Source organism: Lynx rufus, unplaced genomic scaffold (assembly GCF_022079265.1).
Source record: "Lynx rufus isolate CCGP_SWC_20201006 ecotype Redwood Valley unplaced genomic scaffold, mLynRuf1.p SCAF_5, whole genome shotgun sequence".
Classification (NCBI taxonomy): domain Eukaryota; kingdom Metazoa; phylum Chordata; class Mammalia; order Carnivora; family Felidae; genus Lynx; species Lynx rufus.
Window position 1 is genome coordinate 112310686 of NW_025814867.1, and position 27088 is coordinate 112337773.

Consider the following 27088-nt stretch of genomic DNA (forward strand, 5'->3'; position numbering starts at 1 on the left):
AGCTGAAAAATGAATATGTGGTTTTTGTTCTTTTCCCCCAGAAAGTACACTGTATATACCCTTGAACTTGTTTTCATTTCACAGTAAGTACTGCCCAGCTGGTTGTTTGCTTCCTTTTGCTGAGATCTCTGGAACAATCCCTCATGGATACAGAGATGTAAGTCGCAGTAACATAGACTTATGTTAACGTTGTGATTTAACTTTATTTTTTTTAAACTCCAGAGTAGGTTGATGTGTACCGATTGAATATCTTTAATCTTAATTTATTTTCAAGGGATTATTATTATTATTTTTTTGTATTATGTAATGTTTCATTCTTGTGCTACAAGTCTGTTCTTTGTTATCACATCACTAATCCTATATTTACTGAGAATACTGCCCGGGTCAACTCCTTTCTTGAGGAAAGGAGTGTCTTGTTTATAAATTACCCAAAGAAAATTAAATACTAATCTTTTATTTCTCCTTTCTTCAAGTCCTCACCATTGTGCATGGCTGGTGTGCACGCAGGAGTAGTGTCAAACATTTTGGGTGGCCAAATCAGTGTTGTAATTAGTAAAGGTATCCCGTATTATGAGAGTTCTTTGGCTAACAACGTCACATCTGTGGTGTAAGTATATGTGTTATTGACGATAAGAGGGTTGGGCAGGGGTGGGATAGTGACTAGTTAGACCTGAGCAACATCACTGTTAATGGTGTTCATGGAATCACAACGGTGGGGTGAGCACTCCCATCTTTGTGTGCTGATTGTCTGAATATCCTGAAGAATATAGGCCAGGTCTCACTACCTTGGCATGTTCTCAATCAGAAAGGTAGTCATTTAGGAGGATGATTTGTTCTTTCCTGAGTGCTTAAACAGTGTCGAGAGTAAGGGTCTAAAAGTCTGTGGCCAAATTTTTATTTCATTTTAAAGATCAGGAGGCATAAGTGCTCTGTTTCTTACAGCCTGTGTGACCTAGGATGGATTGAGATAACTGAAATACTTTTGAGTATAAATTAAATTTTGACATAAATCAGAAGTAGTAGTGTTACGAATCCTCCTCTAATCCAAAGAGAATATTTTAAGAATGTATTTTTATGGTCACTACAGTGATCAGTTTTATGAAACCGAATAGGCATCACAAGCAAGAAAAGTTGAAACATTAAATAGAAATGTAATACTTGGGATCTGTTTTTGTAAATCTTGCCTCTTAGATGGGCTTAGTCCTGTAGGTAATACTAAGCCTAATTGAAAGCAGGCCAGTTTCTCTTCAGAGGTCCTAGGGCAGTTTTCATTCAGAAGATGAGAGCATAATCTGTGTCCATGATGGTATAATACAGGAGCCAGCAGACGTCTTCTGCAAAGGACCAGCTCGCACATATATTGGGCTTTATGTGCCACATGTCCCTGGTCACTTACTCTTTTTCGGTTCATTTAAAGCTTTTTAACCATACAGAAACCATTTTTGGCTCCCTGGCCATACAAAATAGGCCCTGTATGAAATATCATTTGCCCATCCCTGGTATAGACTTAGCTACCTTTCCATCTCTTGGTTTCTTCTAGATGATTTTACGCAGACTCTTTCATTCCTTTCCCCTCTTCTACCTTTAGGAAGAATTTTTTTCATCAGTTCTCTTCCTTTCATACCTTAAGAAAAAAATAAGGGTGGGTCACATCCATTTGGAATAATGGTTTGAATGTAGTGCTGAAGGCAGGAGCATACACTGATGATTTTATCCCCCCAGGTTCTTTAGAGTCCTTGGTAAACTAGTCACGTGTTCCCCTCCCCCTCCATTCTTCCCACTGCACTTAACTTGCCTGTTACTTTGAAATCCAGATGCGGTGCTGGGTTGCAGCTTAAACTTGTTCTGAGCTGTGCTTATTCCTGTAACAAGTGCAAGCTCTCTTATTTGTAGCCAGCTTTTTTTCTGTTTACCCCAGGAAACTTGAGCCTCATTCTCTGAGAGTTACAATGTACTTGCAACAAAAGCAAATGACACATAAAAGTTTGAGGAATCCGTTTATTTCCATGAAAGATAAATAAAATAAGTACATATTAAAGGTTACATGGGCATACTTGCACATTTCATGTGTGATACAGGCACTAGATACTTGTAGAGAAAGTTGTTTATGCTGAGTTCAGAAGTTATTCTGATTTCAGAAGTTGTTTTGAAATCAGACTTTTTTTTGGTGGGGGGGAGGGCTGAGAACAGTATCAGTTGTTTAATGGCCATAGACTATCCTTAGTTCTTTATATAGTAAAATAAAAACAAAAGAAAAAGTTTTACTAAGACAAATATGGGGAAGTCAATATATGAGTGTCACCAAGAAAAACCTTTCTCTCTTTCAGGGGACACTTATCTACAAGTCTTTTTACATTTAAGACAAGTGGTAAGCCTTTCATGGACTTTGTAACCTACTATAATTGTGTAATTGTTAATATTTTTTAAACACTGTCATGCAGTGTGCCAATTGCTGTTTTTTTGCACTTTTTCATATGTCACACTAATACAATGGATGGAATAACTGAAGGTTTTATATTATTGGGAAGTTCCTTAGGAAAGGTGATTTTTTCACTATGTCTGAACAAGTAATTAATTCAACAGAATATATTTATGAGCATCTTTGATTTTTCAGGCACTGTTCTGGTGCTAGTGAAACAAAAGTGAGCAGAATAGACAAAATCCTCCTTTCCTGGTGCTTAAATACTGGTATTGTGAGATTGACAGGAAACAGTGGATAAATTATAAATAAATAATAAATTATAAATAAATTATAAATAACTCTTTATAATATTATAGAAAACGTAGAAAAGTAAGTCAAGAAAAGAGGATAGGCAGTGCAGGAGGGACTGGTCTGGAGTTTTAAGTGGAGTCAGGGAAGCCCTCGTGGAGAAAGTGACACCTGAGCAAACACCTGAAGGCAGTAGGGAGTGCGTCATCCACTGGTCTGAAGACAGTGTCCCAGAAAGAGGATAATGCATTGCTGCTAAACTAATGGCTATTGCTTGTGAATAAATATGTCTGTCCATTTCCTGACAAGACACAAAGACATAGAACCAAGAACATCGCCTACTTTTGAAATTTCTGTATTACAGTGTGTTATTAGCATAGTATATATTAATTACATGTACAATAAGAAAGTTTCCAATGAGCACATTTATACAGTGTTTTGAGTTTATTTTTGAGTTTATTTCTGGAAACCACATTACTGTCTCTGTCGTTTCAGGCTGTTACGGCACACTGGGGATGGAATCCGGGGTGATTGCCGATGCGCAGATAACAGCATCGTCTGTGCTGGAGTGGACTGACCACACAGGGCGGGAGAACAGCTGGAAACCCGAGAAAGCCAGGCTGAAGCAACCCGGACCTCCTTGGGCTGCTTTTGCCGCTGATGAGTATCAGTGGTTACAAATAGATCTGAATAAAGAAAAGAAGATAACAGGTTGGGAGACATACTTTTCTAGAATGATTCCTGGTTCTGATTTTATTCAGAAACCTGATAACATCGAAGATTTTCATAGAAAATTATGTCACTGCAAATGTAATTGTATGGTGTTAAATATTACTGTAGGTGGTTTTATGAAACATGGCAGAGGAGAGGGGTTGGTATTTGATTTTTATTAACTTTGCTTTTTCATTGTAATAAGATTCTTTTAAGGTACTGTTTCAGTTAAGTGATCTTGACATCTCTTATAGTCGTTAAAAGAAATTTATGTTCAAGAAGTTCATTTTAAGTGCTATAAATAATACTCTTCATGTGCTGAATACAAATTTATTTGGAGCAGTTCATCAGATGGTTAGAATAATTGATTAGAATTGGGTTAAGTAATTTTTGTTAAAGATTTATGTCGATTTGGTTCTGAAAAAAAAGAATCGTTTTAATCTGTTCCTTCCCAGGGGGTCGTTGTTACTTGGTAGATAAGATATATTTTACAGTGATGTGAACACAAGCTGTCAAAACAGAATAGTCCTTTCCTTATGTACACCCATAATTCATGTGTCTCTACAAGGGAACAGAGCCAAAGATTTATTTACTATTATAATGAAACCTGGCCCTTAGAGACGGTAATGTGCTACTGGCAAAAATGTCTGGTCAGTGCACTTTAGGTATTTGGGCTTCAATGCTGAACGAACTTCAAGGATCACACCGTGCACACTAATGAAAGCCACTCTGCGTTCCTTAGGCATCGTAACCACTGGCTCCACCATGGTGGAACACAATTACTATGTGTCAGCCTACAGAATTCTATACAGCGATGATGGACAGAGATGGACGGTGTACAGAGAGCCTGGTGTGGAGCAGGATAAGGTAAAATGATTACCATGGTTTTATTTTAAAAATGGGCCTTTACCAAAAGTCAAGGAAGCTCTCCTGTGTGATGTTAACGTTGGTTATCATTTGGCCTTTGCTTTCTTCTGGTTATTTTACCTTGTGTTGGTTTTTAGCTTTCTTTACTCTTCTAACTGTGGTTAGGAAATTCTTAGTGGTTCCAGGTCCTTTTTAATTATTTTAAGGGTAAGTACTTTCCTGATGTTTTTCACTACATTTTTAACTCAATTGTTTAGATACTTTATGAAGAAGTTCTAAAAAGGAGGACTGCCTGGCTGGCTCAGTGGTAGAGCATGTGACTCTTGATCTCAGGATCATGAATTCAAACCCCACGTTGGGCGTAGAGCCTACATGAATGACTTTGAGTAAGTAGTGGTAACTTACAAAAAAAAAAAAAAAAAGAAATCCTAAAAATGAACTTGTAATTTCTTAAGATTTTCTTATTAATCCAAAGAATGATGGAGAGCCTAATTTTGTTCCCAGATTTCTTTTCTGTAGGCCAGGGGGGGACAAAAGACAAAAGCTAAAGGCAAAAGTACATTATAGTGTAGGATATAGATTTGAAAGTTCATTTCAAGATTACCTCCCCAAATTTTGTCTTAGGAAACTTCTATTTTTTTTTTCCTACCTGAAGAATTTTCTTAACTTCTGTGGTAATTATGAAATTGTTGTTTTAGTTAGTAGACTGTGATAATGCAGAAATGGTCCAGAGCAGATGATAACGGATGGGGAGTAGGCAGAAGTACCTCTGGCTCGTGATCCACCACAAAGATCTTATAACTGGGCGAATCCTTGTGCTCAAGGAGGGAGGATTTCTTATCACCTAGAATTGAAATTGTAAGCACAATTTTTTTTAGTGAAACTTCCCTGAGTTTAATTTCAACTATATGATGCTGTCAGTTCTCTATCATATGTATGATTTGCTAATATATCTTCAGTTACCACTTACCTCTCTAGTCAGAAAACTCCAGGGGCTTCCTATAATCTGTCATATGGATCTAAACTCTTTGGTTGTTATTCAAGGTCGTCTTCCCTCTTTTCTGTTTGATATCACATGACCTTCATCTTTGGTGAGGCTCTACCCATTGAGTATATAACAGTATTGTCTTTATACTTATCTTCTTCTGCTTAACCCCAAACTTGGCTACTTTTTACTCTGAGCACATCTGTACTTATTTGTAGAATATTTGTTATACTTGTGGAATATAGTTAATTTTTTGAAATTATAAGAATTATCCATGCTCCTATTATAAAAACATCTAGCACTATTGAATTATATTTCTGAAAAAGACTTTCTTTTTTGCTTCATTTTTGAAAGATGATTTCATTAAGTATAGAAACCTAGGTTGATGTAGTTTTTCCCTCCATTGTTTTCTGGTATGCGTTGTTTCCAGTGAGAATTCCTTTGTTCCTGAATAGGTAATGTGGCTTTTTATTCCTTAGCTGCTTTTAAGATTTTCTTTTTATCATCTGTTTTAAGCAGTTTGATTATGATGTCCCTTTGTGTAGTTGTCTTCGTGTTTCTTCTGCTTGGGCTTTTTCGAGCTTCTTGGATCTGTTGGTTATAATTTGCATCAAATTTGGAAGATTGTGGGCCATTTTTTCTCAAATATGTTGCTTCTCTAATTCTAACTACATGAATATTATGACTCTTGCAGATGTCTCACAATTCACTGGTGCTCTACACATTTTTTTTTTTTTAATCTCCTTGTTCTAGTTTGGAAAATTCTATTGTTTTACCTTCAAGTTCACTAATCTGTTCTGTAACATCTAATCTATTAATCCTGTCCAGTGTATTTTTATCTTCTGTGTTGTATTTTTACCTCAAAATTTTCAGTTTTGGGCTTCTAAAAATTTTTTTCAAGTCTCTCCTGAACATTCTCATGCTTTTTTCCACCTCTAAAACATATGGAGTATATGATAACTCTTTTAATGCCCTTATCTGCTAATTCTGTCTACTAATGTGTCACATGTGGGTCTTTTTTAAGTTTATTTTGAGAGAGAGGGGAGAGCGGGAGCAAGCAGGGAGGATGCAAGGGAGAGGGAGGGAGAACCCCAAGCAGGCTTCACGCTGTCAGCGCAGAGTCTGACGTGGACATGATCCCACAAACTGTGAGATCAAAATCAAAAGTTGGACCCTTAACTGTGCCACCTAGGTGCTCCCGTGTGGGTCTTTTTGTGTTGATGGGTATTATGTAAAATATTTACATGCCTGGTAATTTTTGATTGGTTGCCAGACATTGTGAACTTTTACATTGTTTGGTGCTAGTGTTTTTTATTACTCAAATATTTTTAGCTTTATTCTGGTATGCAGTTAGGTTACTTGGGAATTGTTTGGTCTTTTTGAGGTTTACGTTTTAGCTTTGTTAGGCAGGACCTGAGCAGCTTTTAGTTCAGATTTTTTTTCTACTACAGAGACAATAGTGTTCCAAGTACTCAACCCAAAGTCCCATGTATAAATGAGTTTTCTTCACACTGTCTGTTGGTAACATGTGCTGTTCCCAACCCTGAAAAGGACTCCTTTTCAGTGGTTCTTTTCCCATCCATAGATAGTTTCCTTACATGGAACTGAAGAGTTAAGGAGAAACTCCCTACAGATCCTAGAAGTCTCTCTTTCTCTGCAGTTCTTTTCTCTCCTATACCCTGTCTTGCGAATTCTAGCTGGCTTGGCCTCTCCATCTCTGAGCTTTGTGTTCTCAATTCACTGAGACACGAAGGCTCTCTCCAGACAGTATTGGGGCAATAGAAGGGTTCACCTCGTGTGTTTCTCTTCTCTCAGGGAATATTGCCCTGTACTGCCTTTTGTCCCACGTTTAAAAACCATTGTTTTATATATTGTATCTATTTTTTTCAGATGTTCAGGTCAAAGAATAAATTTAGTCTCTATTAGTGTCCTGGATAGAAGTAGAAGTCTTTACATTGAATTATATAAAATACCAATCTCTTGGCTCACTTACATTAGCCCATCTGCTCCCTCATCTACCTCCAACTCCAGAGTAATTGGTATATTCTGTTTTCACACCCTTTCTAAATAAGCATGCACACATGCATGATGAGCACATACAGACTGAGACAGCTTTTGGTTTTCTTTTCAGTAGATGGGAATGTACCTAAAGAACAATAGAATGTTGTCCTTCCTTTCAAAGCCCAGAGCCCCCTGATGAAAGCTTCAGCTCTGAAATGCTGCCAACCCAGTGGTGAGGGTTGAACGAGTCACTATCCCTTGGCATGGCATCTGCATCAGAGCAAATGACTTCTTAGGGGAAGAACCAAGCCTCAGGCTAGGAGTGCTCCTGGCCCCTGAAATAAACCAGGAGACACACAGGCCACTGGCATAGAAATCCTGATTGGCCGCTGTGTGGGTGGCTCTTCCGGAAATCTGGTGTTAGAAGCTCAGATTCACGGCTCTGAAGTGAATCTCTGCACATAGGAGGTGCTCATAGTACTAACTTGAAGCCCTTGACCAATTCCTGGTGAATCACACCTACTCAGAGAATAATAACATCCCCAGCTCTTCTTTAAGCGTTGGTTTGTATTACTCTGTCCATATGTATGACATTGTGTCTTATTGTGGTTTTTCAGAGCTTAAAGAAATGATAAAAAGTAGAAGATACTGGCTCATTTTCTGTTTATCATCTAATCACCAAATGAATTTTCAAAATAAATGTTTAACCAGCAAAAAAAAAAAAAAAATGGGAATGTATATACAACTTGATAACATGTTGCTTTTGAATAGCTGCCATATTTGTGTGTGGTAATATCCAGTAAAATTTAAGTTCCTTGAGAGTGGGAACTTTGACTTCCATTTCCATTTTTATCCTCATGACACCTTACAGACCTCTTTACACACAGGGTCTTATAATAAATGGTCAAAGATCAGAGCAAGTCTTTTTTACTTAGTTTATATAAAATCTTTATCCTTTAAGGTTTTCTATAAAAATGAAACTCTAGTGTGGAGTAAGATCTCAGGGTTAGTTTTTATGTCTAAACTATTGTTCCTGTTCCACTAATACAGTAGACAACAAATAATTGCTTTTATTTTATTTCTGAGGAAATAAAGAAGAGAACTGCAGAGAGAGAGACACTTCTAGGATCTGTCGAGAGTTTCCCCTTAAATCTTCAGTTGCATGTAAAGAAACAATCTGTGGTGGAGACTGTTACAACTTCAGCCCTTGTAGAAAATGAAGGCTATTAACACGTCTTAGAAGTTTAGTCTAATGCTATGTGAACCAGCCAAAATAAAACAGCCATAATATCCAGACATGACTTGATGGAAGAGCTAAACATTTATTTATCTGCTGCAACATGAACTGATAAGATAGAAAGTACTTTGATTTTAGGCAGATACCGATTTAGTAATAGTCTTTAGAAACTAACCAGGTGATTTAGCCTGAAGGAGCAAGGACTTTTTGCTTAGTGGAGCCCTGTAATTAAGTCAGACTCAAGTCACTGCTCGTGTCATTGACTGGTTATGCAGTCCATTTACATTCTGTGAGCTTCAGCTTTCTGAGTTCTGCCTGTTACATCGGGCTGTCGTGAAGAACATTTGAGTTAATTAAATGAAAATGCTTTGTAAATAAGAGCTCTTGCAGTGTTCCATACTAGCATTATTTCCTTGAAATGGTTGAGGGAATGGGATAGTCCATTGAAATAGTATTTTTATCTAAAGACTATTCATATGATACCTATAATACATTTGTTGCTGTTTACCTAAGATCATTATATTCGGCAGGGAGCAGTGTTTCAGAATCACTTTTCTGGTTCAGATAGCAACACAAGATGAAAATGGTTAATGTGGGAAGTGTCTTTATGTAGTTTATCCAGTAGGTGGAGGTATATAACTTCTGTATTCCTTAGTGTGCGTTCACTTTCTCTCTTCTGAAAGAAAAATTATGAAAAGTACACAGTAAAGCATTTCCTCTAAGATATTGTATGTTCACTTATGCTTTACTTTGAAAAGAAACTTAATATATTTAAATAGTTGGTAATTACACTAGAATTACTGATTTATTAATGGAATGAAACTCATTGAAATTAAAGCCCTCTTCCCAAATTGCCAAGTTAACATTTTTGTTATGTTTGAATCATCTTAAAATCATTTTCGTATTCAATGTTTTTATAAGTTTTTGATGAAGAATGTGCAGTTTCTTAATAGTTTGTCCAAATTATGATTCATTTATCTTGTGAGAAATTAATTCTTACTGTTATACCTTACAGATCTCATTTAAGGCCCAGAGCAAAAAAAAAAATAAAAACATGTTTCAGTGGAACAATTTAGCCCTGACCTCTGCTGATGTAAAGAACCATTTTTTTGTTGTTTTTTAAAGATATTTCAAGGAAACAAAGATTATCACCAGGATGTGCGTAATAACTTTTTGCCACCAATTATTGCACGTTTTATTAGAGTGAATCCTACCCAATGGCAGCAGAAAATTGCCATGAAAATGGAACTTCTTGGATGTCAGTTTATTCCTAAAGGTAAAGTGATAGTATGTTTTAAGATATGTTATTTTTACTGGATTCATTTAAAATGGCTTTGCTGTTCTCAGAGAAAATAAGAAACGACAATGTGAGTGTTTAGCTTTTAATTATAATATCTTCTTAAAGAAATTTTACAAAGAAATAATTATTCTATTAAAAACTTAGTTATCAGAATGGTTTCAAAGGTTACAGGTGGAAGAAGAGAGAGAATATCATCGATGAGATAATATAATGCGATTTTTTTCAGGCATAGTCTCAATCTTAATTTTTAATCAGGACTCATGTAGCATAATATACTGTATCACAAACACTGATGATATAACAGTAAGCTTAGTCCAAGTGCCTTTTCCTCTGAATAAATTAGAAGCGGAAATAACTTCCCTGCAATTACATAATATTTTAATACTTTGTTTCCTATCGTACCTCCAAAACCTACCAGAATGGCCCCACGCAGTGGGCCCTCAAATGTTTCTTAAGTGACTTGAATGAGTAGTGTGTCAGACTGTGATGATCATTCTGTAGCTTTAAACATTATTCACCTCCTCCGTTTTCTCCTCGCTAAGGAAATTATTTTAAGAGAATATAATTATCTCAAAAAGTGAGAAATCCTAGTAAGTTTGTACATTTAACGCATAGTATATTTATCCTTCTGACATATTGCTCTCCGAGATTTAAAATCACTGAGCAGAAATAACTACTCTAGGGAACGTTGGAGACATTTAAATGACTGTTTTTAACTATGACTCTCATAAGCAAAATGTCTCAACTTTTCTAAACCGTTTTTCAAGGTCGTCCTCCAAAACTTACTCAAACTCCACCTCCTCGAAACAGCAATGACCTCAGAAACACCACAACCCCTCCAAAAATAGCCAAAGGTATGCCTGCTTCATGTGTGAGAATGCGGTGGTCCCTGGATTGTGGTATAATTTTCCAAAAACATATTAAAAGCATTGTAAAAGAAGTTTGTTTTAATCAAGCTGTTGTAGACAAAAGAATAAAGAGTATTTGAAACTTTTTTCAAGGTCGAGCCCCCAAATTTACTCAGCCACTACAGCCTCGTAGTAGCAATGAGTTTCCTGCACAGACGGAGCAAACAACTGCCACTCCTGATATCCGAAACACCACCGTGACTCCGAATGTAACCAAAGGTACCAGGCCCCCACATTAGCACCCGTTACGTGGTCGCGTTTTATTTTGCTTGTAATTTCAATTTTCAGAAACACGTCCGGTTTTTAAACCCTCAGCTTCTTTTCCTCTTAACTGTTTTTTAAGAAGAGCCAAAAATGTTTACTCCTTACCTTAGAGAAGAGACTGGTTGCATCGCTCTGATTTCTCTTCTCCAGTGCCATGTAGAATTGTTCTTTAAATATTTAGAGATGGCTGCTATATTCTGGGTCTTCTCTTGTGATTTTTTTCCCCACCACAGCCAAACACAAGTAGTCTCTATTTATAAAAAAAACGGGGCGCCTGGGTGGCTCAGTCGGTTAAGCGGCCGACCTCGGCTCAGGTCATGATCTCGCGGTCCGTGAGTTCGAGCCCCGCGTCGGGTTCTGTGCTGACAGCTCAGAGCCTGGAGCCCGTTTCAGATTCTGTGTCTCCCTCTCTCTGACCCTCCCCCATTCATGCTCTGTCTCTCTCTGTCTCAAAAATAAATAAACATTAAAAAAAAAATGAAAAAAAAATAAAACCATTGCAGGAAACAAACGTTTTTTCTTATATATATTAAGAAAATATATATAATTTTCGTTATATATTAATTTGTTGGAGAGAAAATTTGGTGGCAAAAAGGGGGGGGTGAAAAATAAGTTTTGGTGAAAACTAACACTTTTTAAAAAGTACTGTGAGTTAACATGTTCATTAAAAAACTTTGGTCTCTGTTTTAAAAATGTTTACCATCAGTTTTTTCCGGTTATAAATATAAATGTAGTAGGATTTACTTTCAGGTTTTATGAATGATAAATAAGGTATTAACACGTATGAAACATAGTACTTTGATTTTACTAGTTGTTGAAAAACAAAATTTCAGTTGGACTCAGAAAAAACCATCAGTGTCAGAGGAATTAATTTCGGTGTTGGCAGATAAAGCATTTTCAGGACCATGCAGAGATGAGGAAGTAATTCATTCCAACTAACTTGTGCCACACAGAACTTTATTCATTCTCTGAAAATTTGCCCGATGCAGGTAACTGTCTCCCAGCTTTCCACATGTCACTTTCTTTCACTTCTTCTAAGGTATTTTCTAAACAGACCATTTTCTTTCTCATGCTGCTGAAGAGAAGCAAGACTTCTTAGAGATGAGATCTCAGTGTCCCACAAAGCTTCTTACCAGTCTGCAGAAGAAATCTGTTTGGGCAGAATTCCAGGCCACATGCCTGGATGGAAGAACAGCCATTTAAAGTATTGCTTGTCTTAAAATCTGATTATAGAATCTTAAAATCTCAAGACTAAAAGTATCCTTAAAGCATTTTCTTCCAGAGCTAGGATTCTTCAAAAGAATAAAAGAATGTAGAGGTCTTTCCAGTTAAAGATTCCTTGTCTCCTTTTCTGTGGGATGGTACTGTGTAGATGTTTTATTTTGTGAACCTAAGCAGATTTTTTAAACCTCTGATTAAATCGACCTGTATCCACCTGAACCTGATGGTTCTCTCTCCAGTTATACATTTTTAGGGATAAAGCACATTTATTTTTCTGAATTCTTAGTGCTTTCTAGCCTGAGTGATGATGCCTGTTTTATGCACTTCTTTTCCATTTTTACATCCAGGCTGAGAGTGATGCTGGAGAAAATCATATCATGGTCAGATTTGTGCCCCTGTGTCTTCCTGAATCCTCCCTCCGGGGGGCCCTCAGCACCAGCCCGTGGTCATTTTGTTTCTCTGGTTAGCTCTTTCTGTTCTCAACAGTCACTTTTCCATATTTTTCAAACCCTTGACCCAGAGATTCTTTAGTTACTCTCAGTTACCTCTTCAACTTTATGAAGAAAGTAGAAGCAATTAGAAGGACACTCCCGATCTGTGGAGCCTGCAAACTCACCTGTACCCTCTTTCCGCTGCGTTGAAGAGCGGAGTTCCTAGTCCTGCCCAGGGCTGATCCACCTCTGCCCGTGTTCCTATCCACCCAGCCCTCAGAGGCCTCAGGTTATGCGTTATCCTCTCCTCCTGTATCAGCAGCCTCTTTTTCTCTTTTGGCTATATTTATAAGGGTACAATAGATGCTGTGGGTCAGGCCCAACACAGTGTCTGGTGCTTAGCCCCCAGCAGGCATCAGCGGTTGCCAGATTAGGGAAGAAACTGATGGCTCAAATGACCTGAGGTGGACCATTTTCTGTATCTGGGCCCAGACTTCCTTATCTGTGGAGGGAGATAAGGGGATTAAATGATCTCCTGGTCCCTGCAGGCTCAAGCATTGTCACTTTCTGCCCTGTTCATGCACATTGGCTTTTTTTTATACTTAACACTACATTGTTGCTGTCCCCTGTCTATAAATATTTTCCCCATCATGTTACAATATCATTTCCAATTGCTGGATAATATTTTACTATGAGGACACCGTGATGTATTTATTCCCTTTCATTGTTGAGCATTTGGATTATTTCCAGTTTTTCATTCTTTTGCAGATACAGAAACAGACCATCTTAAAAATGCATCTTTGAATGTTGTCTTAATTTTTTTTCTAAGAATAAATTCTAGACATGGAATTGCTAAGTAATTGATTTTTATACGTATTGCCCCAAAATGATACAGAAAGTATCAATGTAAAGTCCTATAAAAATAACTGTTTCCTAATAACTTTTCCTAGCAATTGTTATAAATATTTGCCAATTCGATAAACAGAAATGGCATCTCATTCTTGCTTTAACTTCTGTTTCTGTGATTACTAGTAATGCTAACATGTTGAATGGCCACTTGTGTTTTTTCATTGTATTGCTCAATCATCTCTGATTTTTCTATTGTTTGTTTTTGACTTGGATGTTCTGTAATATATAAATGATAGTAATCCTTTACCACATATTCAGAAAGATATTTTCTGAGTTTTTTATTTGCCTTTCAGTTTGTCTTGGTGATTTAAAAAGTCACAATGAAAAATTTTAAGCGTGTACAAAGGTGAAGCAAATAGTGTGAGAGAAGTGTCTGTGAAGGCTTCTGTGTGTCTGTGAAGGCTTCTGCCATTACCAACACTTGCCCGGTCTCATTTCATAAATATTGTGAACGGTAGCTTTTGAGACACAAAAGCTTTGAGGGATGACCTGGGGAACCTTCCCGCTTTCCCTTCCCAAGTCTGCCTTTGATGTGTTTGCAGATGTCGCCTTGGCTGCGGTCCTGGTGCCGGTGCTCGTCATGGTGCTCAGCACCCTTATCCTCACGGTGGTGTGTGCCTGGCATTGGAGGAGCAGGTCAGTACGTAGCTAGCTCCCCTGATGGGGCCTCGGAGGGTTGTTTCCAAATGTGATGTATACACTAAATCTAGAAGATAAACTACCAGTCACCTTTTTGAGAAGGAAAGTTAAGGTAGTTATTAAAGTAAAAATACATTGTTTCTCCTTTTCATAAAACAAGAGTATGTTCAATTGCACAGTCATTTACTGCGCATCTTTATTATAGCAAAATCTGCTTTACGTGCTGGAATATACACATGAGTAAGAACAGCCTGACACACAGTAGGTGCTTAGTAATATCTCCTGAAAGAAAGAGACACCGTTCCTGTGTCCCGGGTGTTAGGCAGGGCTCCTAGTCCTGCCCAGGGCACTCACAGAATAAAGAACTGGCACATGCCTTGAGGACTTACTATGAAGGGCTGGAGACACAGGTGTGAGAACCGTGAGAACTATCTGAAGTCTTCTCTGCGGGGAAGAGTGAGCCTCAAGTTTGTTTTGCCGTAAAGAGACCGCTGGATGTGCCCAGATGGAGGAAGGTAGGGAACAGCCCAGACTGTGTGCTTGAGTGAAGGCACAGAGTTGTGGAGTCCAGGCGGGATAGCCAGTCCTCACGTGCAGGCTTGGCACGGGAGAGCACCGAGGAGGAACTGTGGAGGTGCGGCCTGGGCCTGGATTGGGGACGGGAGCTTCGGGGAGACAAATTCAGGTCTCAGTCTGTGGATGAGGATGTCATCGAGGAGGGTGAAGCACATAGGTGAGATTATCAGATGATGCGCGACTGGCTGCTACGGAAGGAGGAGGGACTCGGGATGATCCGAGGTTTCAGGCTTGTGTGCTTGGACCAGTAGGGATGTCATGAGTGGAGAGGACAGGAGGGACAGGTTTGGTGGAGCAAGAGAATGACTTCATTGTTCGTTAAGCAAATATTTGAGCTCTTGCCGTGTGCTAAGTATTGACCGCTGGGAGTCGAGTGGTGAGCCCCAGAGTTTACAGGATGGAGAAAATAACGATGCAGAAATGGTCAGCGATAGTACTGACCACACAGCATATGCCATGGGAGGAAGTTGAAGAAGCAGGTGGTCCTGGACTCATGGTTTTAAGAAGGCTGTCTGAGCAGAGACCCAACAAGTTATTATGAGGGAATCAGGGAAAGGAAGAGCAAGGGCTTTAGGGAAGTCCAGGGAAGAAAGTTCACAGTGCTCTTAGGGAACTGGACAGAAGCAACAGTAACAGTGAGAACAGCAGCAACAGCTAGCTTTTATAGAAAATTAAAGCTGGTTTTAGGCATTATTTTAAATTTTTTTACGTGTTTTAACTCCTTAATCCTCAAAACGACCAATGAAGCAGGTACTGTTATAAATCCCATTTTACAGAAGAAGAAAGAGAGACAGAGCATGAATAACTTGTCCGAGGTCACCCGGTGCATATGCAGCAGAGCGGAGTTTGGGCCCTGACAGCACAGAGCCCACACTCTGAACCACCTCTGCCCCTGGACATATTATCAGGCAGTCAGTTCCTGTCCCCAAGGGTTAAAGCACAGAGGGTAAGGATTGGGAGTCAGGTTTTCGGGGAGGCGGCAGTCAAGTCCTGAGATCAGCGGGCACATAAGGACCCTATGGATATTCAGATTCTCAAGAGACAGATGCTTGTTCAGGACCAAAGGTCTGAGCTACAGAACTGAAGTTATTTCTAAGAATGTGGTTGAAATTGCTAATGACTGACTTCACGAGGAGTAAGAGATGCATGAAGGGGATGTGGAAAATAGCCAGGAGGAGAATAATAATAAACTCAGCTGCAACCTACTGAACCCTTAACTCATGGTAAGCACCCCTGTTCTAAGCACTTAACATGTAATAAATAACCTGAGGCTTTGCCACTTTAGATTATTATAAAATCTTTTCTAGCACAACCTTTGCCTAGTAATCAGACTTAATTTGTTGTCTTAGCTATATAAGGTATCTGACTTCCATTTAGAAAAGATTATTGGTTTCCTTTTACTTTTTAGTCTTAGGATGATTACAGGATTTTCAAGAAGAAAACTATTAAGCCAGCCCTTTATTGTTTACTTTGCACTTCAGTTTTTAATTAACAGCTTTAGTGCCTACCACCTCTTCCACAAATTTTACATTATATTTTTAAAAAATGACATGTTTTAAATAATAGCCAGACTTTAAAGTGAGAAAGATTTTAACATCTCTAATACAAATAAAGTCTTATCCTGGAGAAGAATGTTTTCAAGTAAGAAAAGCACACAGCTTGGGCTCTTTGAGAAAGCCACATTTGTGTCTTGAGCAAATCACATAACTGTCTTGTCCTCATTATACACTAGAATAATTTCTGCATTTTCTTTAGCTTGCAGGGTGTTCATTTCAATTAGATTTACATTCTTGAATCAGAACACTTCCTTTTAAGGCTCTTTGTAGATAGTAATTTTTTTTTTTTTTTACATTTATTCATTTTTGAGAGAGCGAGACAGAGCATGAGCAGGGAAGGGGCAGAGGGAGAGGGAGACAAGAATCCAAAGCAGGCTCCAGGCTCTGAGCTGTCAGCACAGAGCCGGATGCGGGGCTTGAACTCACGAACCACAAGATCGTGACCTGAGCCAAAGTCGGACGCTCAACCAACTGAGCCACCCAGGCACCCCTGTAGATAGTAATTCTTAATGGGGAGGAGGGAGATTTCTCCTGGGGAAAATATGTCTGAATTCTGAAGGGTGGACTAGGGAGAATCTTCATTGCACGTGTGGCTTTTGCCCCCCAGGCACGGAGCATCCTCTTCTCCCTCTGGCACTTATCACTGTTTAAGATAGCACTGACATAAACTGGGATGCTTATATAGGACACTATAAACTTCTTGGGAACAAAGGACCACGGAAGGAAAACAGATAGTTGGAAAAAACAACAATGCAGAAGCAAATGTGGGGATGTTTCTTTCTATGAACTTTGTGAATCAATTGATTTATAAAGTTTGTATTGGAAACCAAAATACACCTAACGTAATTTTCCCATAACAACCCACATCATCCCGAAGTCTTTAGTTTGACTCTTATCACCTGCGGACTCAGCTTTTCCATTTCATTCACCCCTTGAGTGGGAAATACCTTGGGTAACAAAATAACTATCTCAGGAGATAGTTGTTTAAAATTTATTGAGAGTCCAATTTATGAGCCAGCAGTGGCGACTTTGAAAGGCAAATGAAATAGAGGATTTCCCCCAGGTAGATTAGTGAATGGAAATGTATACTTCTAATTATTAACTTTAGTGTTTATCCTGCAGATTCAGAGCTGTCTTACTAGTGACTTCACTCTATTTGCTAACATGTTGTCTCTGTATTTTTCCAGAAAGAAAAAAACTGAAGGCACCTATGACTTACCTTACTGGGAACGGGCAGGTAACTATGACTTTGCATCTCCTTCCATCAAGGAACTCCCACCTCCCTAGGTGGCAGTAGTAAAAGAGGAAAGTTCTTTTCAGGCCCACATAAACTCCCCAGCACTTGTTAGAAAAATGGTGTTCCTCTAACATTCTGATCATTTTTACTTTTCTGTGCAATCTCTTGTAGTCAGTAAGTAACAGAATGAAAAGTAAGAATTTCCCGTAGCATGCACTCTCTTCCTTTTTTCTGGACAACCTGATTTGCCCCATGTGTCTGTTTTTTTGAGGAGACCAGCTTTCTTTGGGGCCTGTGTGAACACTGTATGAAAGACTGGTTTTGGTAACATGGTGTGTGTTTGTCCCTCTGCTGTGGGTATTTCCCAGGCGGAGTCTCGCGGTTTCAGAATCGTGAGGTCTGCCATAATGAGCTGCCATTTTCTTAATTCCTTCTGTGTGTGGCAGATTGCTGGAGGTGACATCAGAGGTCCCCTAAGGCTCTCCCCCCTTTCCAGTCTCACTATGGGAACAACTGTTAGAAGCCAAAAGAGTTCACTGCTGTGACTAAGGTAGAAAAGAGCAGTGGTAGGGGCAGATCCTGTGTTGCTAACATCCCAAGGCAGATCTTGGGAAGTATTTTTTCAGAAAAACTTACCAAAAAACCACCCTACAACAGGCACATTATATCTGGCTGCAATTTAATAGCAATGATTTGCTTCTGTATATGCTTTGAATAGATATTTCTACCATGTTCTACTTTGCATTAGATATTCTATCAAAAAAATAATAATTTAAGGAATTTCTTTGAACAAGAACAAACTAAACCAAAAGCTACCAGAAGGAAGGAATAATAAAGATTAGAGAAACAAAATAGAGAATGGAAAAGAGAAAATCAGTGAAACTAAATGTTAGTTCTTCAAAAAGATCAACACAATTGACAAACTTAGTTAGATGGAATAAGAAAAAAAGAGTCAAACTACTAAAATCTGAAATGCAGGTAGAGACATCACTTCCAATTCTACAGAAATAAAAAGGATTATAAGAATACTATGAACAATTGTATGCCAAAAAATTGCATAACCTAGATGAAATGGACAAATTTCCAGAAATACAAAATCTACCAAGACTCACAAAGAAATAGAAGAGATTGAGTCAATAACCAAAAATCTCTCAAAAAAGAAAAATCCTACCAAAGATGACACACACACACACGCATGCACTCATGCACACAAAGCTATTAACACCAATAACTGAGTAGAGTAGCAGGATATACTATACTAAATATACTAAAGGATATACTGAAATCAGTTGCATTTCTATATATAAACAATAATCTGAAAAGGAAATTCTAAAAACAGTTTCATTTACAAAATAACATCAAAAAGAATAAAATACTTGGGAGTTAATTTAACCAAGGAAGTGAAAGACTTGTGTAATGCAAATGATAAAACATTTCTAAAGAAATTTGAGAAGACCTAAATAAATGGAAACATACCCAGTGTTCATGGATTGAAAATTTAATACTGTTAACATGTCAATACTAACCAAAGCCATCTATAGATTCATTAGCGATCCCTGTCAAAATCCCTATGACATTTTTTGTACAAATAGAAAAATCCATTCAGAAATTCCAATGGAATTTCAAGGGACTCTGAATAGCCAAGACAGTCTTGAAAAAGAATAAAACTGAGATTCACACGTTCTGATTTCAAAACAGTGTGATATTGGCATAAACACACACATACACAACAGTGGAGTGGAGAGCCCAGAGATAAACTCTCACAAATCTGGACAAGTGATTTTTGGCAAGGATGCCAAGACCACTAGGGTAGTGACAAATGGTGCTGGGAACATTGAATGTTCACATATGAAAGAATGAAGTTGGGCTCCTGCTGAACACCATTTGTAAAAATTAAATGAAACACCAAGACGTAATATCTTAAACAATAAAATTGATAGAAAAAAACACAGGACAAAAACTTGATGACAGTGGACTTGGTATGACTTCTTAGCCATGTCACCAATGCACAAATAACAAAAGAAGAAATAGATTGGACTTCGTGGAAATTTAAAAATTTTGTGCATCAAAATATACTATCCGTAGAGTAAAAAGGCAACATGCAGAATGGGAGAAAATATTTGCAAACCATGTATCTGCTAAAGGATTAATATCCAGAATAGAGAACTTCTAAAACTCAACACCAACAACAAAATTCAAAAATAGGCAAATGACTTGAATAGACATCTCTCCAAAGAATATATGTAGATGGCCAATAAGCACATGAAAAGATGCTCAACATTGCTAATCTTTAGGGAAAACCAAATGAAAACTATGAGATTACATCTCATACCCATTAGGATGTCTCCTGTCAAAAAACTGAAACTGGTGCACTGTGGTTGGAATTATAAAATGGTTCGGGCGCTGTGGAAAACACTGTGGCAATTCCTCATAAAATGAAAAGTAATTAACAATATGACCCAGCAGCTCCACTTCCAGGTATGCCGGAATTAAAGAATTAGAGGCAGGGTCTCAAAGACCTGATTGTACATCTGTTTTTATAGCAGAGTTATTCACAACAGTTAAAACATGGAAGCAACCCAAGTGTCCCATCAGCTGATGAGTGGAAAAGTGAAATGTGTATACAAGCAGTGGAATATTATTTCTCCTTAAAAATGATTTTCTGCAATACGCTAGAAGATGGGTGGCTCTTGAGGGCATAATGCTACGTGAAATAAGCCAGATACAAAAAGACAAATACTGTGTGATTCCACTTAGATGAAGTACTTAAAGGAGTCAAAATCATAGAGACAGAAAATAGAATGGTGGTTGCCAGGGACCAGGGGGGATGGAGAATGGGAATGGGGAGTTACTGTTTCATGGAGATACGGTTGTAGTTTTTACAAGATTTAAAGTTATGATAGAGATAGATGGTGGTGATAGTTGCACAAGAGTGTGAATGTATTTAAAACCAACTGACCCACACTTAAAAATGGTTAAGATGGTAAATTTTATGTAATACGTATTTTACCACGACCACAACAACAAAAAGATTGAACATAGAGGCTAGTTTGTGTAGATGTGCTACAAAAATGCAACAGGATTTCTTCCGTAAACAGTATCATCCTTTCAGAGGTAGGTTTTTATTTAATGGTCTTTATTGCTTACAATCACAATGAAGGTTGGTGGAAAGGAATGAAGCAGTTTCTCCCTGCCAAATCAGTGGAACATGAAGAAACCCCAGTTCGCTACAGTAGCAGCGAAGTTAATCACTTGAGTCCAAGAGAAGTCACCACAGTGCTGCAGACGGACTCTGCAGGTAACTGCTTGCAGCCTTCGCCACAGAGTCAGGGAAGACGCTGCTCTGCTTAGCTGGAAAGTGCTTTGGGATTTATAGTATCTTTTATCTTTCTCATATGTAAGAGATGAGCGCTTTTCTTGAGGTAGAACTACTTTTTAATGTTTTTTTTTTAATATTTATTTTTGAGAAAGAGAGGAAGACAGAGCATGAGGCAGGGAGGGGCAGAAAGAGAGACAGGATCTGAAGCAGGCTCCAGGCTCTAAGCTCTCCGCCCAGAGCCCAACGGGGCTCGAACTCACAAACCCCGCAAGATCATGACCTCAGCCAAAGTTGGACGCCTAACCCGCTGAGTCAGCCAGGAGCCCCTAGAACTGCTTTTTAAAAAGGTGACCTTGAGAGAATCATTTCTGTGGCTTAGCTGTGAGCATCCGTTTCTACAAGCTCTGGGCATGTGACCTGTTTACCTGGAGTTTTATTTGAGTATTAAGAGCAGGAAGGACATAGAGAGCCTTACAGTATTTATTCTGTTAACATATTTATTTATTTTTCTTTTTTATATTTATTTTTGAGAGAGAGAGAGCAAGCCAGCAGGGGAGGGGCAAATAGAGGGAGACAGGATCTGAAGCAGGCTGTACACACACTGACAGCAGAGAGCCCGATCTGGGCTGGAACTCATAAACCTGAGATCATGACCTGAGCCAAAGTCAGATGCTTAACCACCTGAGCCACCCAGGCGCCCCGTATTTTAAACAGTGTCATATTTGAAAATATTACTCTAATAATGGAGTGGGTTTTTTTTTTTTTCCACCAGTGAAATACTGTCTATAAACCTGAAGAGCATATACAAACAAGTTTGGTAAAATTTCATGATTGAAGCTCTGTGGCATGTTAACTTCTTTTGAAACATAACATGTTTAATTTTAATTTTTGAAGTTCTTGTAGAGAAATCCATAGGCCCGTGTTGATAATGAAGAAAGTGCCCTAAAGAAGTGTTTGTTTTTGGTGTAAGACTACTGCTGCCCCCCTAAATTGAACGATCCCTGTATGAATGAGGTGACTTTTCTCTGGTTTGTTCTGTGATACCCCAGAGTATGCACAGCCACTGGTGGGAGGAATTGTTGGCACCCTTCATCAGAGATCTACCTTTAAACCAGAAGAAGGAAAAGAAGCGAGTTATGCTGACTTAGATCCTTACAACTCCCCGGTGCAAGAAGTTTACCACGCCTACGCTGAACCACTGCCAATTACTGGGCCCGAATATGCAACCCCCATCATCATGGATATGTCTGGACACCCCACGGCTTCAGTTGGGCTGACCTCAACGTCTACTTTCAAAGCTGCAGGGAACCAAGCTCCCCCAGTAGTAGGAGCATATAACACTCTCCTCTCCAGGACTGACAGCTGCTCCTCCGCCCGCGCCCAGTATGACACCCCAAAAGGTGGGAAGCCAGGTCCAAGTGCCCCAGACGAACTGGTGTACCAGGTGCCACAGAGCACCCAGGAGGGATCAGGAGCCGGGAGGGATGGTGAATGTGATGTTTTTAAAGAGATTCTCTGAAGGTGATGCTGCTTTTCATAAAGCATCGTTTTAAAGCACATGGCCTTTTTTGTGTGTTAGTGGTAGTAATATATAGAATGTATTACGTATCTGTCACAGATGTGGTTGGGAAAATGTGATGACCGAGGTACAGGGAACTACTAATCTTGCCATCTTGCTTTAAAAGTGTTATTGTGGCAGTTACTGCTTGCCTGTTAAATTTCAAACATCCTCTTTGTTACTACTGTAAAACACTATTTTTAATACAGAAAAAGCTCCCTACTATGCACTTCAAAGAAATTTAAGAATCACTGAGAGTATTTATTACCAATGCTGCAGGTACATTGATGAACTCAAGAGATGGCTGTGTAAGCCGGACTGGCAATAACGCACGGTACTGTTCTTGAAATGTCTAATGGCTTGAAATTTTGCTTTGTGAAAGGTGGGTACTATCAGGATTTCTTTCTGTTCTATTTCTATATACCTTACGGTTTTTTGTGTTTTTTTTCCCAAAAATTAGTGATATAATCATTGTTTTGATGGTAGTCGTACACTCCTCTTTCCTTTGGAGGATCTATAGGTGGGAAACTGACTTGTAATGGGCAAGGTGATTGATTCTTCACCTTCTGACACCTCAAGAGCTTTAACATTTCATGGTACGTGAGCTGGTTTCAGCCCTGCTTGCTCTGTCTGGGGCCAGCCCTATTCTTGTGTTTTAAAATGTTTGAGTTATTTTAGCGAGTGATGCTTGTTTCATCAACCTCATGAATCCTCTAATTTTACACAGCTGTAACAGATTCTCTCCCTCCCTCCAAATTTATCTGCAAAGGGCGAGTTGTGAAAACTTAAGAGCATCTAAGTGAACACCGTAAACGTGACCCCCTTATATTTATTTACCACACTAAAAGGCAAAAATCCTTTCTCAGAAAGGATTTGCCCTCTTTGATTTAATATACAGGGGTTTTTCTTTGAATCCAAAGGTATTTGGGGTCAGTATTTTTAATGATCCACAGTAAAATACTGAAAGAAATATAAAGCCCACATGGATTCCTCAGCTGTGTGTGACTGTGCCCTCATCTGTATGGGGGAAGGTGTGAACAGTCCTTTCCAGCATACCTAGAGAACACAAGCTCTGGCATCCGAGCCAGCAAATATTACAGCTTGTTTGTGCAATTTCCAGGCAATTTCTTTGTCACCATTTGCCCAGGAGTAGTTTTAGATGGGTGAAATGAAAAGCATCTGTAATTTACCAGCCTCTAGTGTAAGAACCTTTCAGTCTTTGGCAAGAGAAGCTGGCCCTCAGGTTGAAACCTAATTTGGCATCTAGGCTTCTATATACCAGTGTGTAGACTTAATCTTGACATGTAATTTCCCATCAGGATCTAGACCTTTCTTTTGGCTCGTGCCACCAGATTGTTTCCAGAATTTGCTAGGGTTGAGGACCGTGTTCATTCTGCTTGCTTCCTGAGGTAGAGGAGTATTCTAAAGCATTGCTTCAAAAATCCAACTACGCTGCAGCCTCTCTGCCCTCTAGTCTTATGATTTCTGTTGGTGTCATTTGCTTTTGCTTTTCCAGACAACTTTGCATAATTTCATTCATTGAAAAAAACCAGTTCATATTGTTTCAAATATTTTGAAACAAAAAGCACAAATGTTGAACTTTTTATTAAGACACAAATGTGTAAAGCACATGTATTACTGCAGTTATCCCCTTTCGGGGGGGAAAGAGTAAACCAATTTATTTTTTATTCACCCAATCATAGGCCTGTTCTAGAAGCTTTAAGAGAAACTGTTTCATCTTCCCAAAGATGCTTGTTCTTTTTATTTAATGTTGTGTACGGGATTTTCCCACAGAACTTTTGAGAGGCAAATGTTTTCTTAAATGATGCATGTTTTTTTTTTGCCACTGTGCTGTGCTCGAACTACCAGTGATTTTTACAAAAGTTTTTACTGCTTTTATAAATATATTTTACTTTCCAAATGAAGAGCTGAGCCTGACTCAAAGAGTTCTGATATTGTACTTTGAGTTCGTTTGTTTTCACATTAGAGTTTTGCTTTTGGGTTTTGTAACCCCATTTCTATGTCTGATACCTATCTATACAGCTTTGGAGACAATCAAGTAACAACTGAAAATGTGAAAGTAACCTTTTTTTTGTTTTTTCAAAATTCCCTTGAATTTTTATTCTTTGCTTAAAACATTTAAAAAAAGACACGTAAGTCACTGTTTTTTTGGATGAATTTTTTTCCTGTTAGCACAATCGTCAGACAGTGGTACAGCACGTGTGGCCCTTCCAGGTTTCCTAAAATCACACTGACTTCTGACACATGGTCTTCGGAACCAGTACTGTTCAAGATATTGTGAATGCTGATTTGTATTGTATTAAAAGCTGTAACACTAAATAGATCTTGTATATGCGGGGTCTAGTTCAGTTATTTAAATTCATGTTTCACTATTTGCACTTTGCATTGAATGAAGTGGTTTGTGTAGAGAATTTATACAGCAGTTGGAATTACGGTGTCATGTATACTCTTGCCCTCCGATGCCCCAGCAGAAAATGCACTCATCTAAGCATGAATGTGGCCATAATTCTTTGGAAAGTGAGAAAGCTTGGAACTTCCTTGCCTTGGCTCCACCTGGTCACCCGGAGAGTGAAAGGGCTATGGAAATGCCATGTCAGACGATAAGACGCATTGTGGGCCAAAAACTTGTCACACTCTTTTAAGAGAAATCAATTAAGCTCTACCTTTAAAAAATTGCCTATTAGTTCTGCCTTTCTGTTCTGAACTTGAAGTCCCTAAACTGCAAAATCAATTAAGAGTTGGATGGTTATTAAAATGCTTTCAACTGTGGCACCAATTCTTATTTGCTCCAATTTGTGACTAGTTTCTTTTTTTTTTTTTTTTTTTGCACTGGGAAAGGTAGAAACCAAACAGAATACTGAAATACATATTGGAAAATAAAAATGGTTTGTCAGTGATTCTCCCAGAATGTACTTTTCTTACCTCGGCATGTACTGTAGTCACTCAGTATTTGTATATGTTGCTAGGATTTAGATTGTATAAATAGTGACATTTTAATGTGTTCTTGTGTTTTTAATAAATTGTATATATATGTGTCTTGCTGAGAATTTTCTTCCTTGAGGTTTGTAGCCTTTTCTCATACTACACAAAATGCCAGATCCCTCAATTTTAGCATCAGACTGTACTGCCATTATTTTAGTCTGTACAGTAACATTTGAAAATGCTACCGGTGGTTTTTTACTGTCACTAGAGCCAGCACCATCCTTTTTTGAAGCCTAAATTAGGTTGCAAACTACGGCTGTGTGGTATGAGGGACAGGTCACACTAATACCCCTCTTTTCCACCTCAGAGTGTCCTCCCCCTTATACTCAAGTATTTACTCCTTCGTCCCCTCTAACAGTTCACCCTTGACAGACTCCAGAGAGACAGGGTGGTCTCCATCGTCTCCCAGTGGTAATTCTTGTTCAAGACAGCCGTTCTTTCAACTCTTTCCCCCCGTGAGAACTTTTAATTCCAGCCCTCCTGTAACTTCTTTTTCCCTCACCCCCATACCCTTCCCTCCCCAAAACGAGAAGGGAGACTAGCTCACCACCTCCGCTGGACTGGTTTTTGACTTGTTTGCATCCAGTGGGATTCTTCTGATGCACCCTAGGTATCAGATAAGCCTTCCCTTTGAAGATGTGATTTAATCGTGGACAGTTGAGATTTTTCATGAAAATACCATTTAAATCCAAAAACAGCTTGAATCTTCTTAAGGGTTTAACTTACTGTGTCATCTTCATTTTTCCTAATTTAATTCAAATAGTAAACTTTCAAATTTTAATATATTAAACAAGGCAGAAAATGATGTTTAACAATGGTCTCCTGGAGCTTCTTTGTATAAACTTAAAAATAATGCAGTCACCAGACTTTAGTAATTGTATTCTTAGGCTATTAACCAGAATTTCATGTTCAGCCCATTTCCTTCACCTTAAAAACAAAAACACCACCTTCCTTCTATGAAATTACTCATTAATAATCCTGGTTTAGTTAAAAGCTTAATGAAACCAGTATGGTCTTAGATTTCCTTGACCATAACCCACCGTTGTGTTCAGGGCTGCTTTTAAGATTAAAATCGGTCTCCTCGGGGACAACAAAAAGGAACTAATCAACCATTTAGATACATGCCTAAAATCGTTCCATTTTGCCATATCAAGGCACAACCACATCTCCATTCCCCACCAATTTACAATAGACGAGGACACCTCTCAAAATGTGTTCAAAATTTGTTGTGGTAAACTAAATCCCCTACTAAGAAGTCACATCTCTTCAAAAGTCTAACATGAAGTAACTATAAAAAGATGTTTAAAAACACTTCAGAAAACTAGATTGTTTTAAAAACAATGCATTCAAAACTTATTTCCCTGATAACTAAACATATCCTGGTTTTTATAAATTAAATATATTCACAGAAATTAAGCTGGTGGTTATGACTCACCAGGCGACAACAGACTTTTATGTACACAATTTCTTGACAAGTGCATCCAACATATTTAAAAATAAACTAAAAATTGCAGTATAAAAATAAAACTAATACTGTTAGCATCGTCTTCTGAGTCTGTAGGGTCAATCTTCAGTCAAGTTGATTACAAAGTTTTTTTCTATAATGTCCTTCAAAAAGAGCTGCTCCGCTGTCACATTGTGATATGCATTCTAAAG

At 38.4% G+C, this 27088-nt stretch overlaps 2 protein-coding genes and 1 long non-coding RNA gene across 13 annotated transcripts in view; 1 reads left to right on the plus strand and 2 right to left on the minus strand.

The window, feature by feature from the left end:
* Positions 1-25302, plus strand: part of DCBLD2 (discoidin, CUB and LCCL domain containing 2) — an 87837-nt gene extending 62535 nt beyond the window's left edge. The window contains exons 5-16 of the mRNA XM_047098804.1: positions 85-157; positions 474-607; positions 2328-2368; positions 3206-3421; positions 4164-4288; positions 9637-9787; positions 10579-10665; positions 10813-10938; positions 14087-14180; positions 17503-17552; positions 20713-20850; positions 21921-25302. Of these exons, the coding sequence (XP_046954760.1) occupies positions 85-157; positions 474-607; positions 2328-2368; positions 3206-3421; positions 4164-4288; positions 9637-9787; positions 10579-10665; positions 10813-10938; positions 14087-14180; positions 17503-17552; positions 20713-20850; positions 21921-22390 (1705 nt within the window). The 3' untranslated portion in view covers positions 22391-25302. The remainder of the gene's footprint in view (positions 1-84; positions 158-473; positions 608-2327; positions 2369-3205; positions 3422-4163; positions 4289-9636; positions 9788-10578; positions 10666-10812; positions 10939-14086; positions 14181-17502; positions 17553-20712; positions 20851-21920) is intronic.
* LOC124526081 (uncharacterized) lies at positions 1985-11305 on the minus strand. Of its 2 annotated transcripts, XR_006965609.1 has the most exons (4): positions 11089-11305; positions 9020-9187; positions 4938-5132; positions 1985-3396 (listed from the first exon to the last, which is right to left on the minus strand). It is a non-coding gene; the product is annotated as an uncharacterized LOC124526081 (long non-coding RNA). The 2 variants fall into 2 exon arrangements; XR_006965610.1 differs by lacking the exon at positions 9020-9187.
* Positions 11920-27088, minus strand: part of ST3GAL6 (ST3 beta-galactoside alpha-2,3-sialyltransferase 6) — a 54671-nt gene continuing 39502 nt past the window's right edge. For 8 of the 10 annotated variants that reach the window (XM_047098810.1, XM_047098805.1, XM_047098806.1 and 5 more), the window contains one exon: positions 24001-27082. In XM_047098810.1, the coding sequence (XP_046954766.1) occupies positions 26996-27082 (87 nt within the window). In that variant the 3' untranslated portion in view covers positions 24001-26995. Of the gene's footprint in view, positions 12163-12186; positions 14251-24000; positions 27083-27088 lie in introns of those variants that run through there. The other 2 variants (XM_047098807.1, XM_047098813.1) reach the window with 2 other exon arrangements.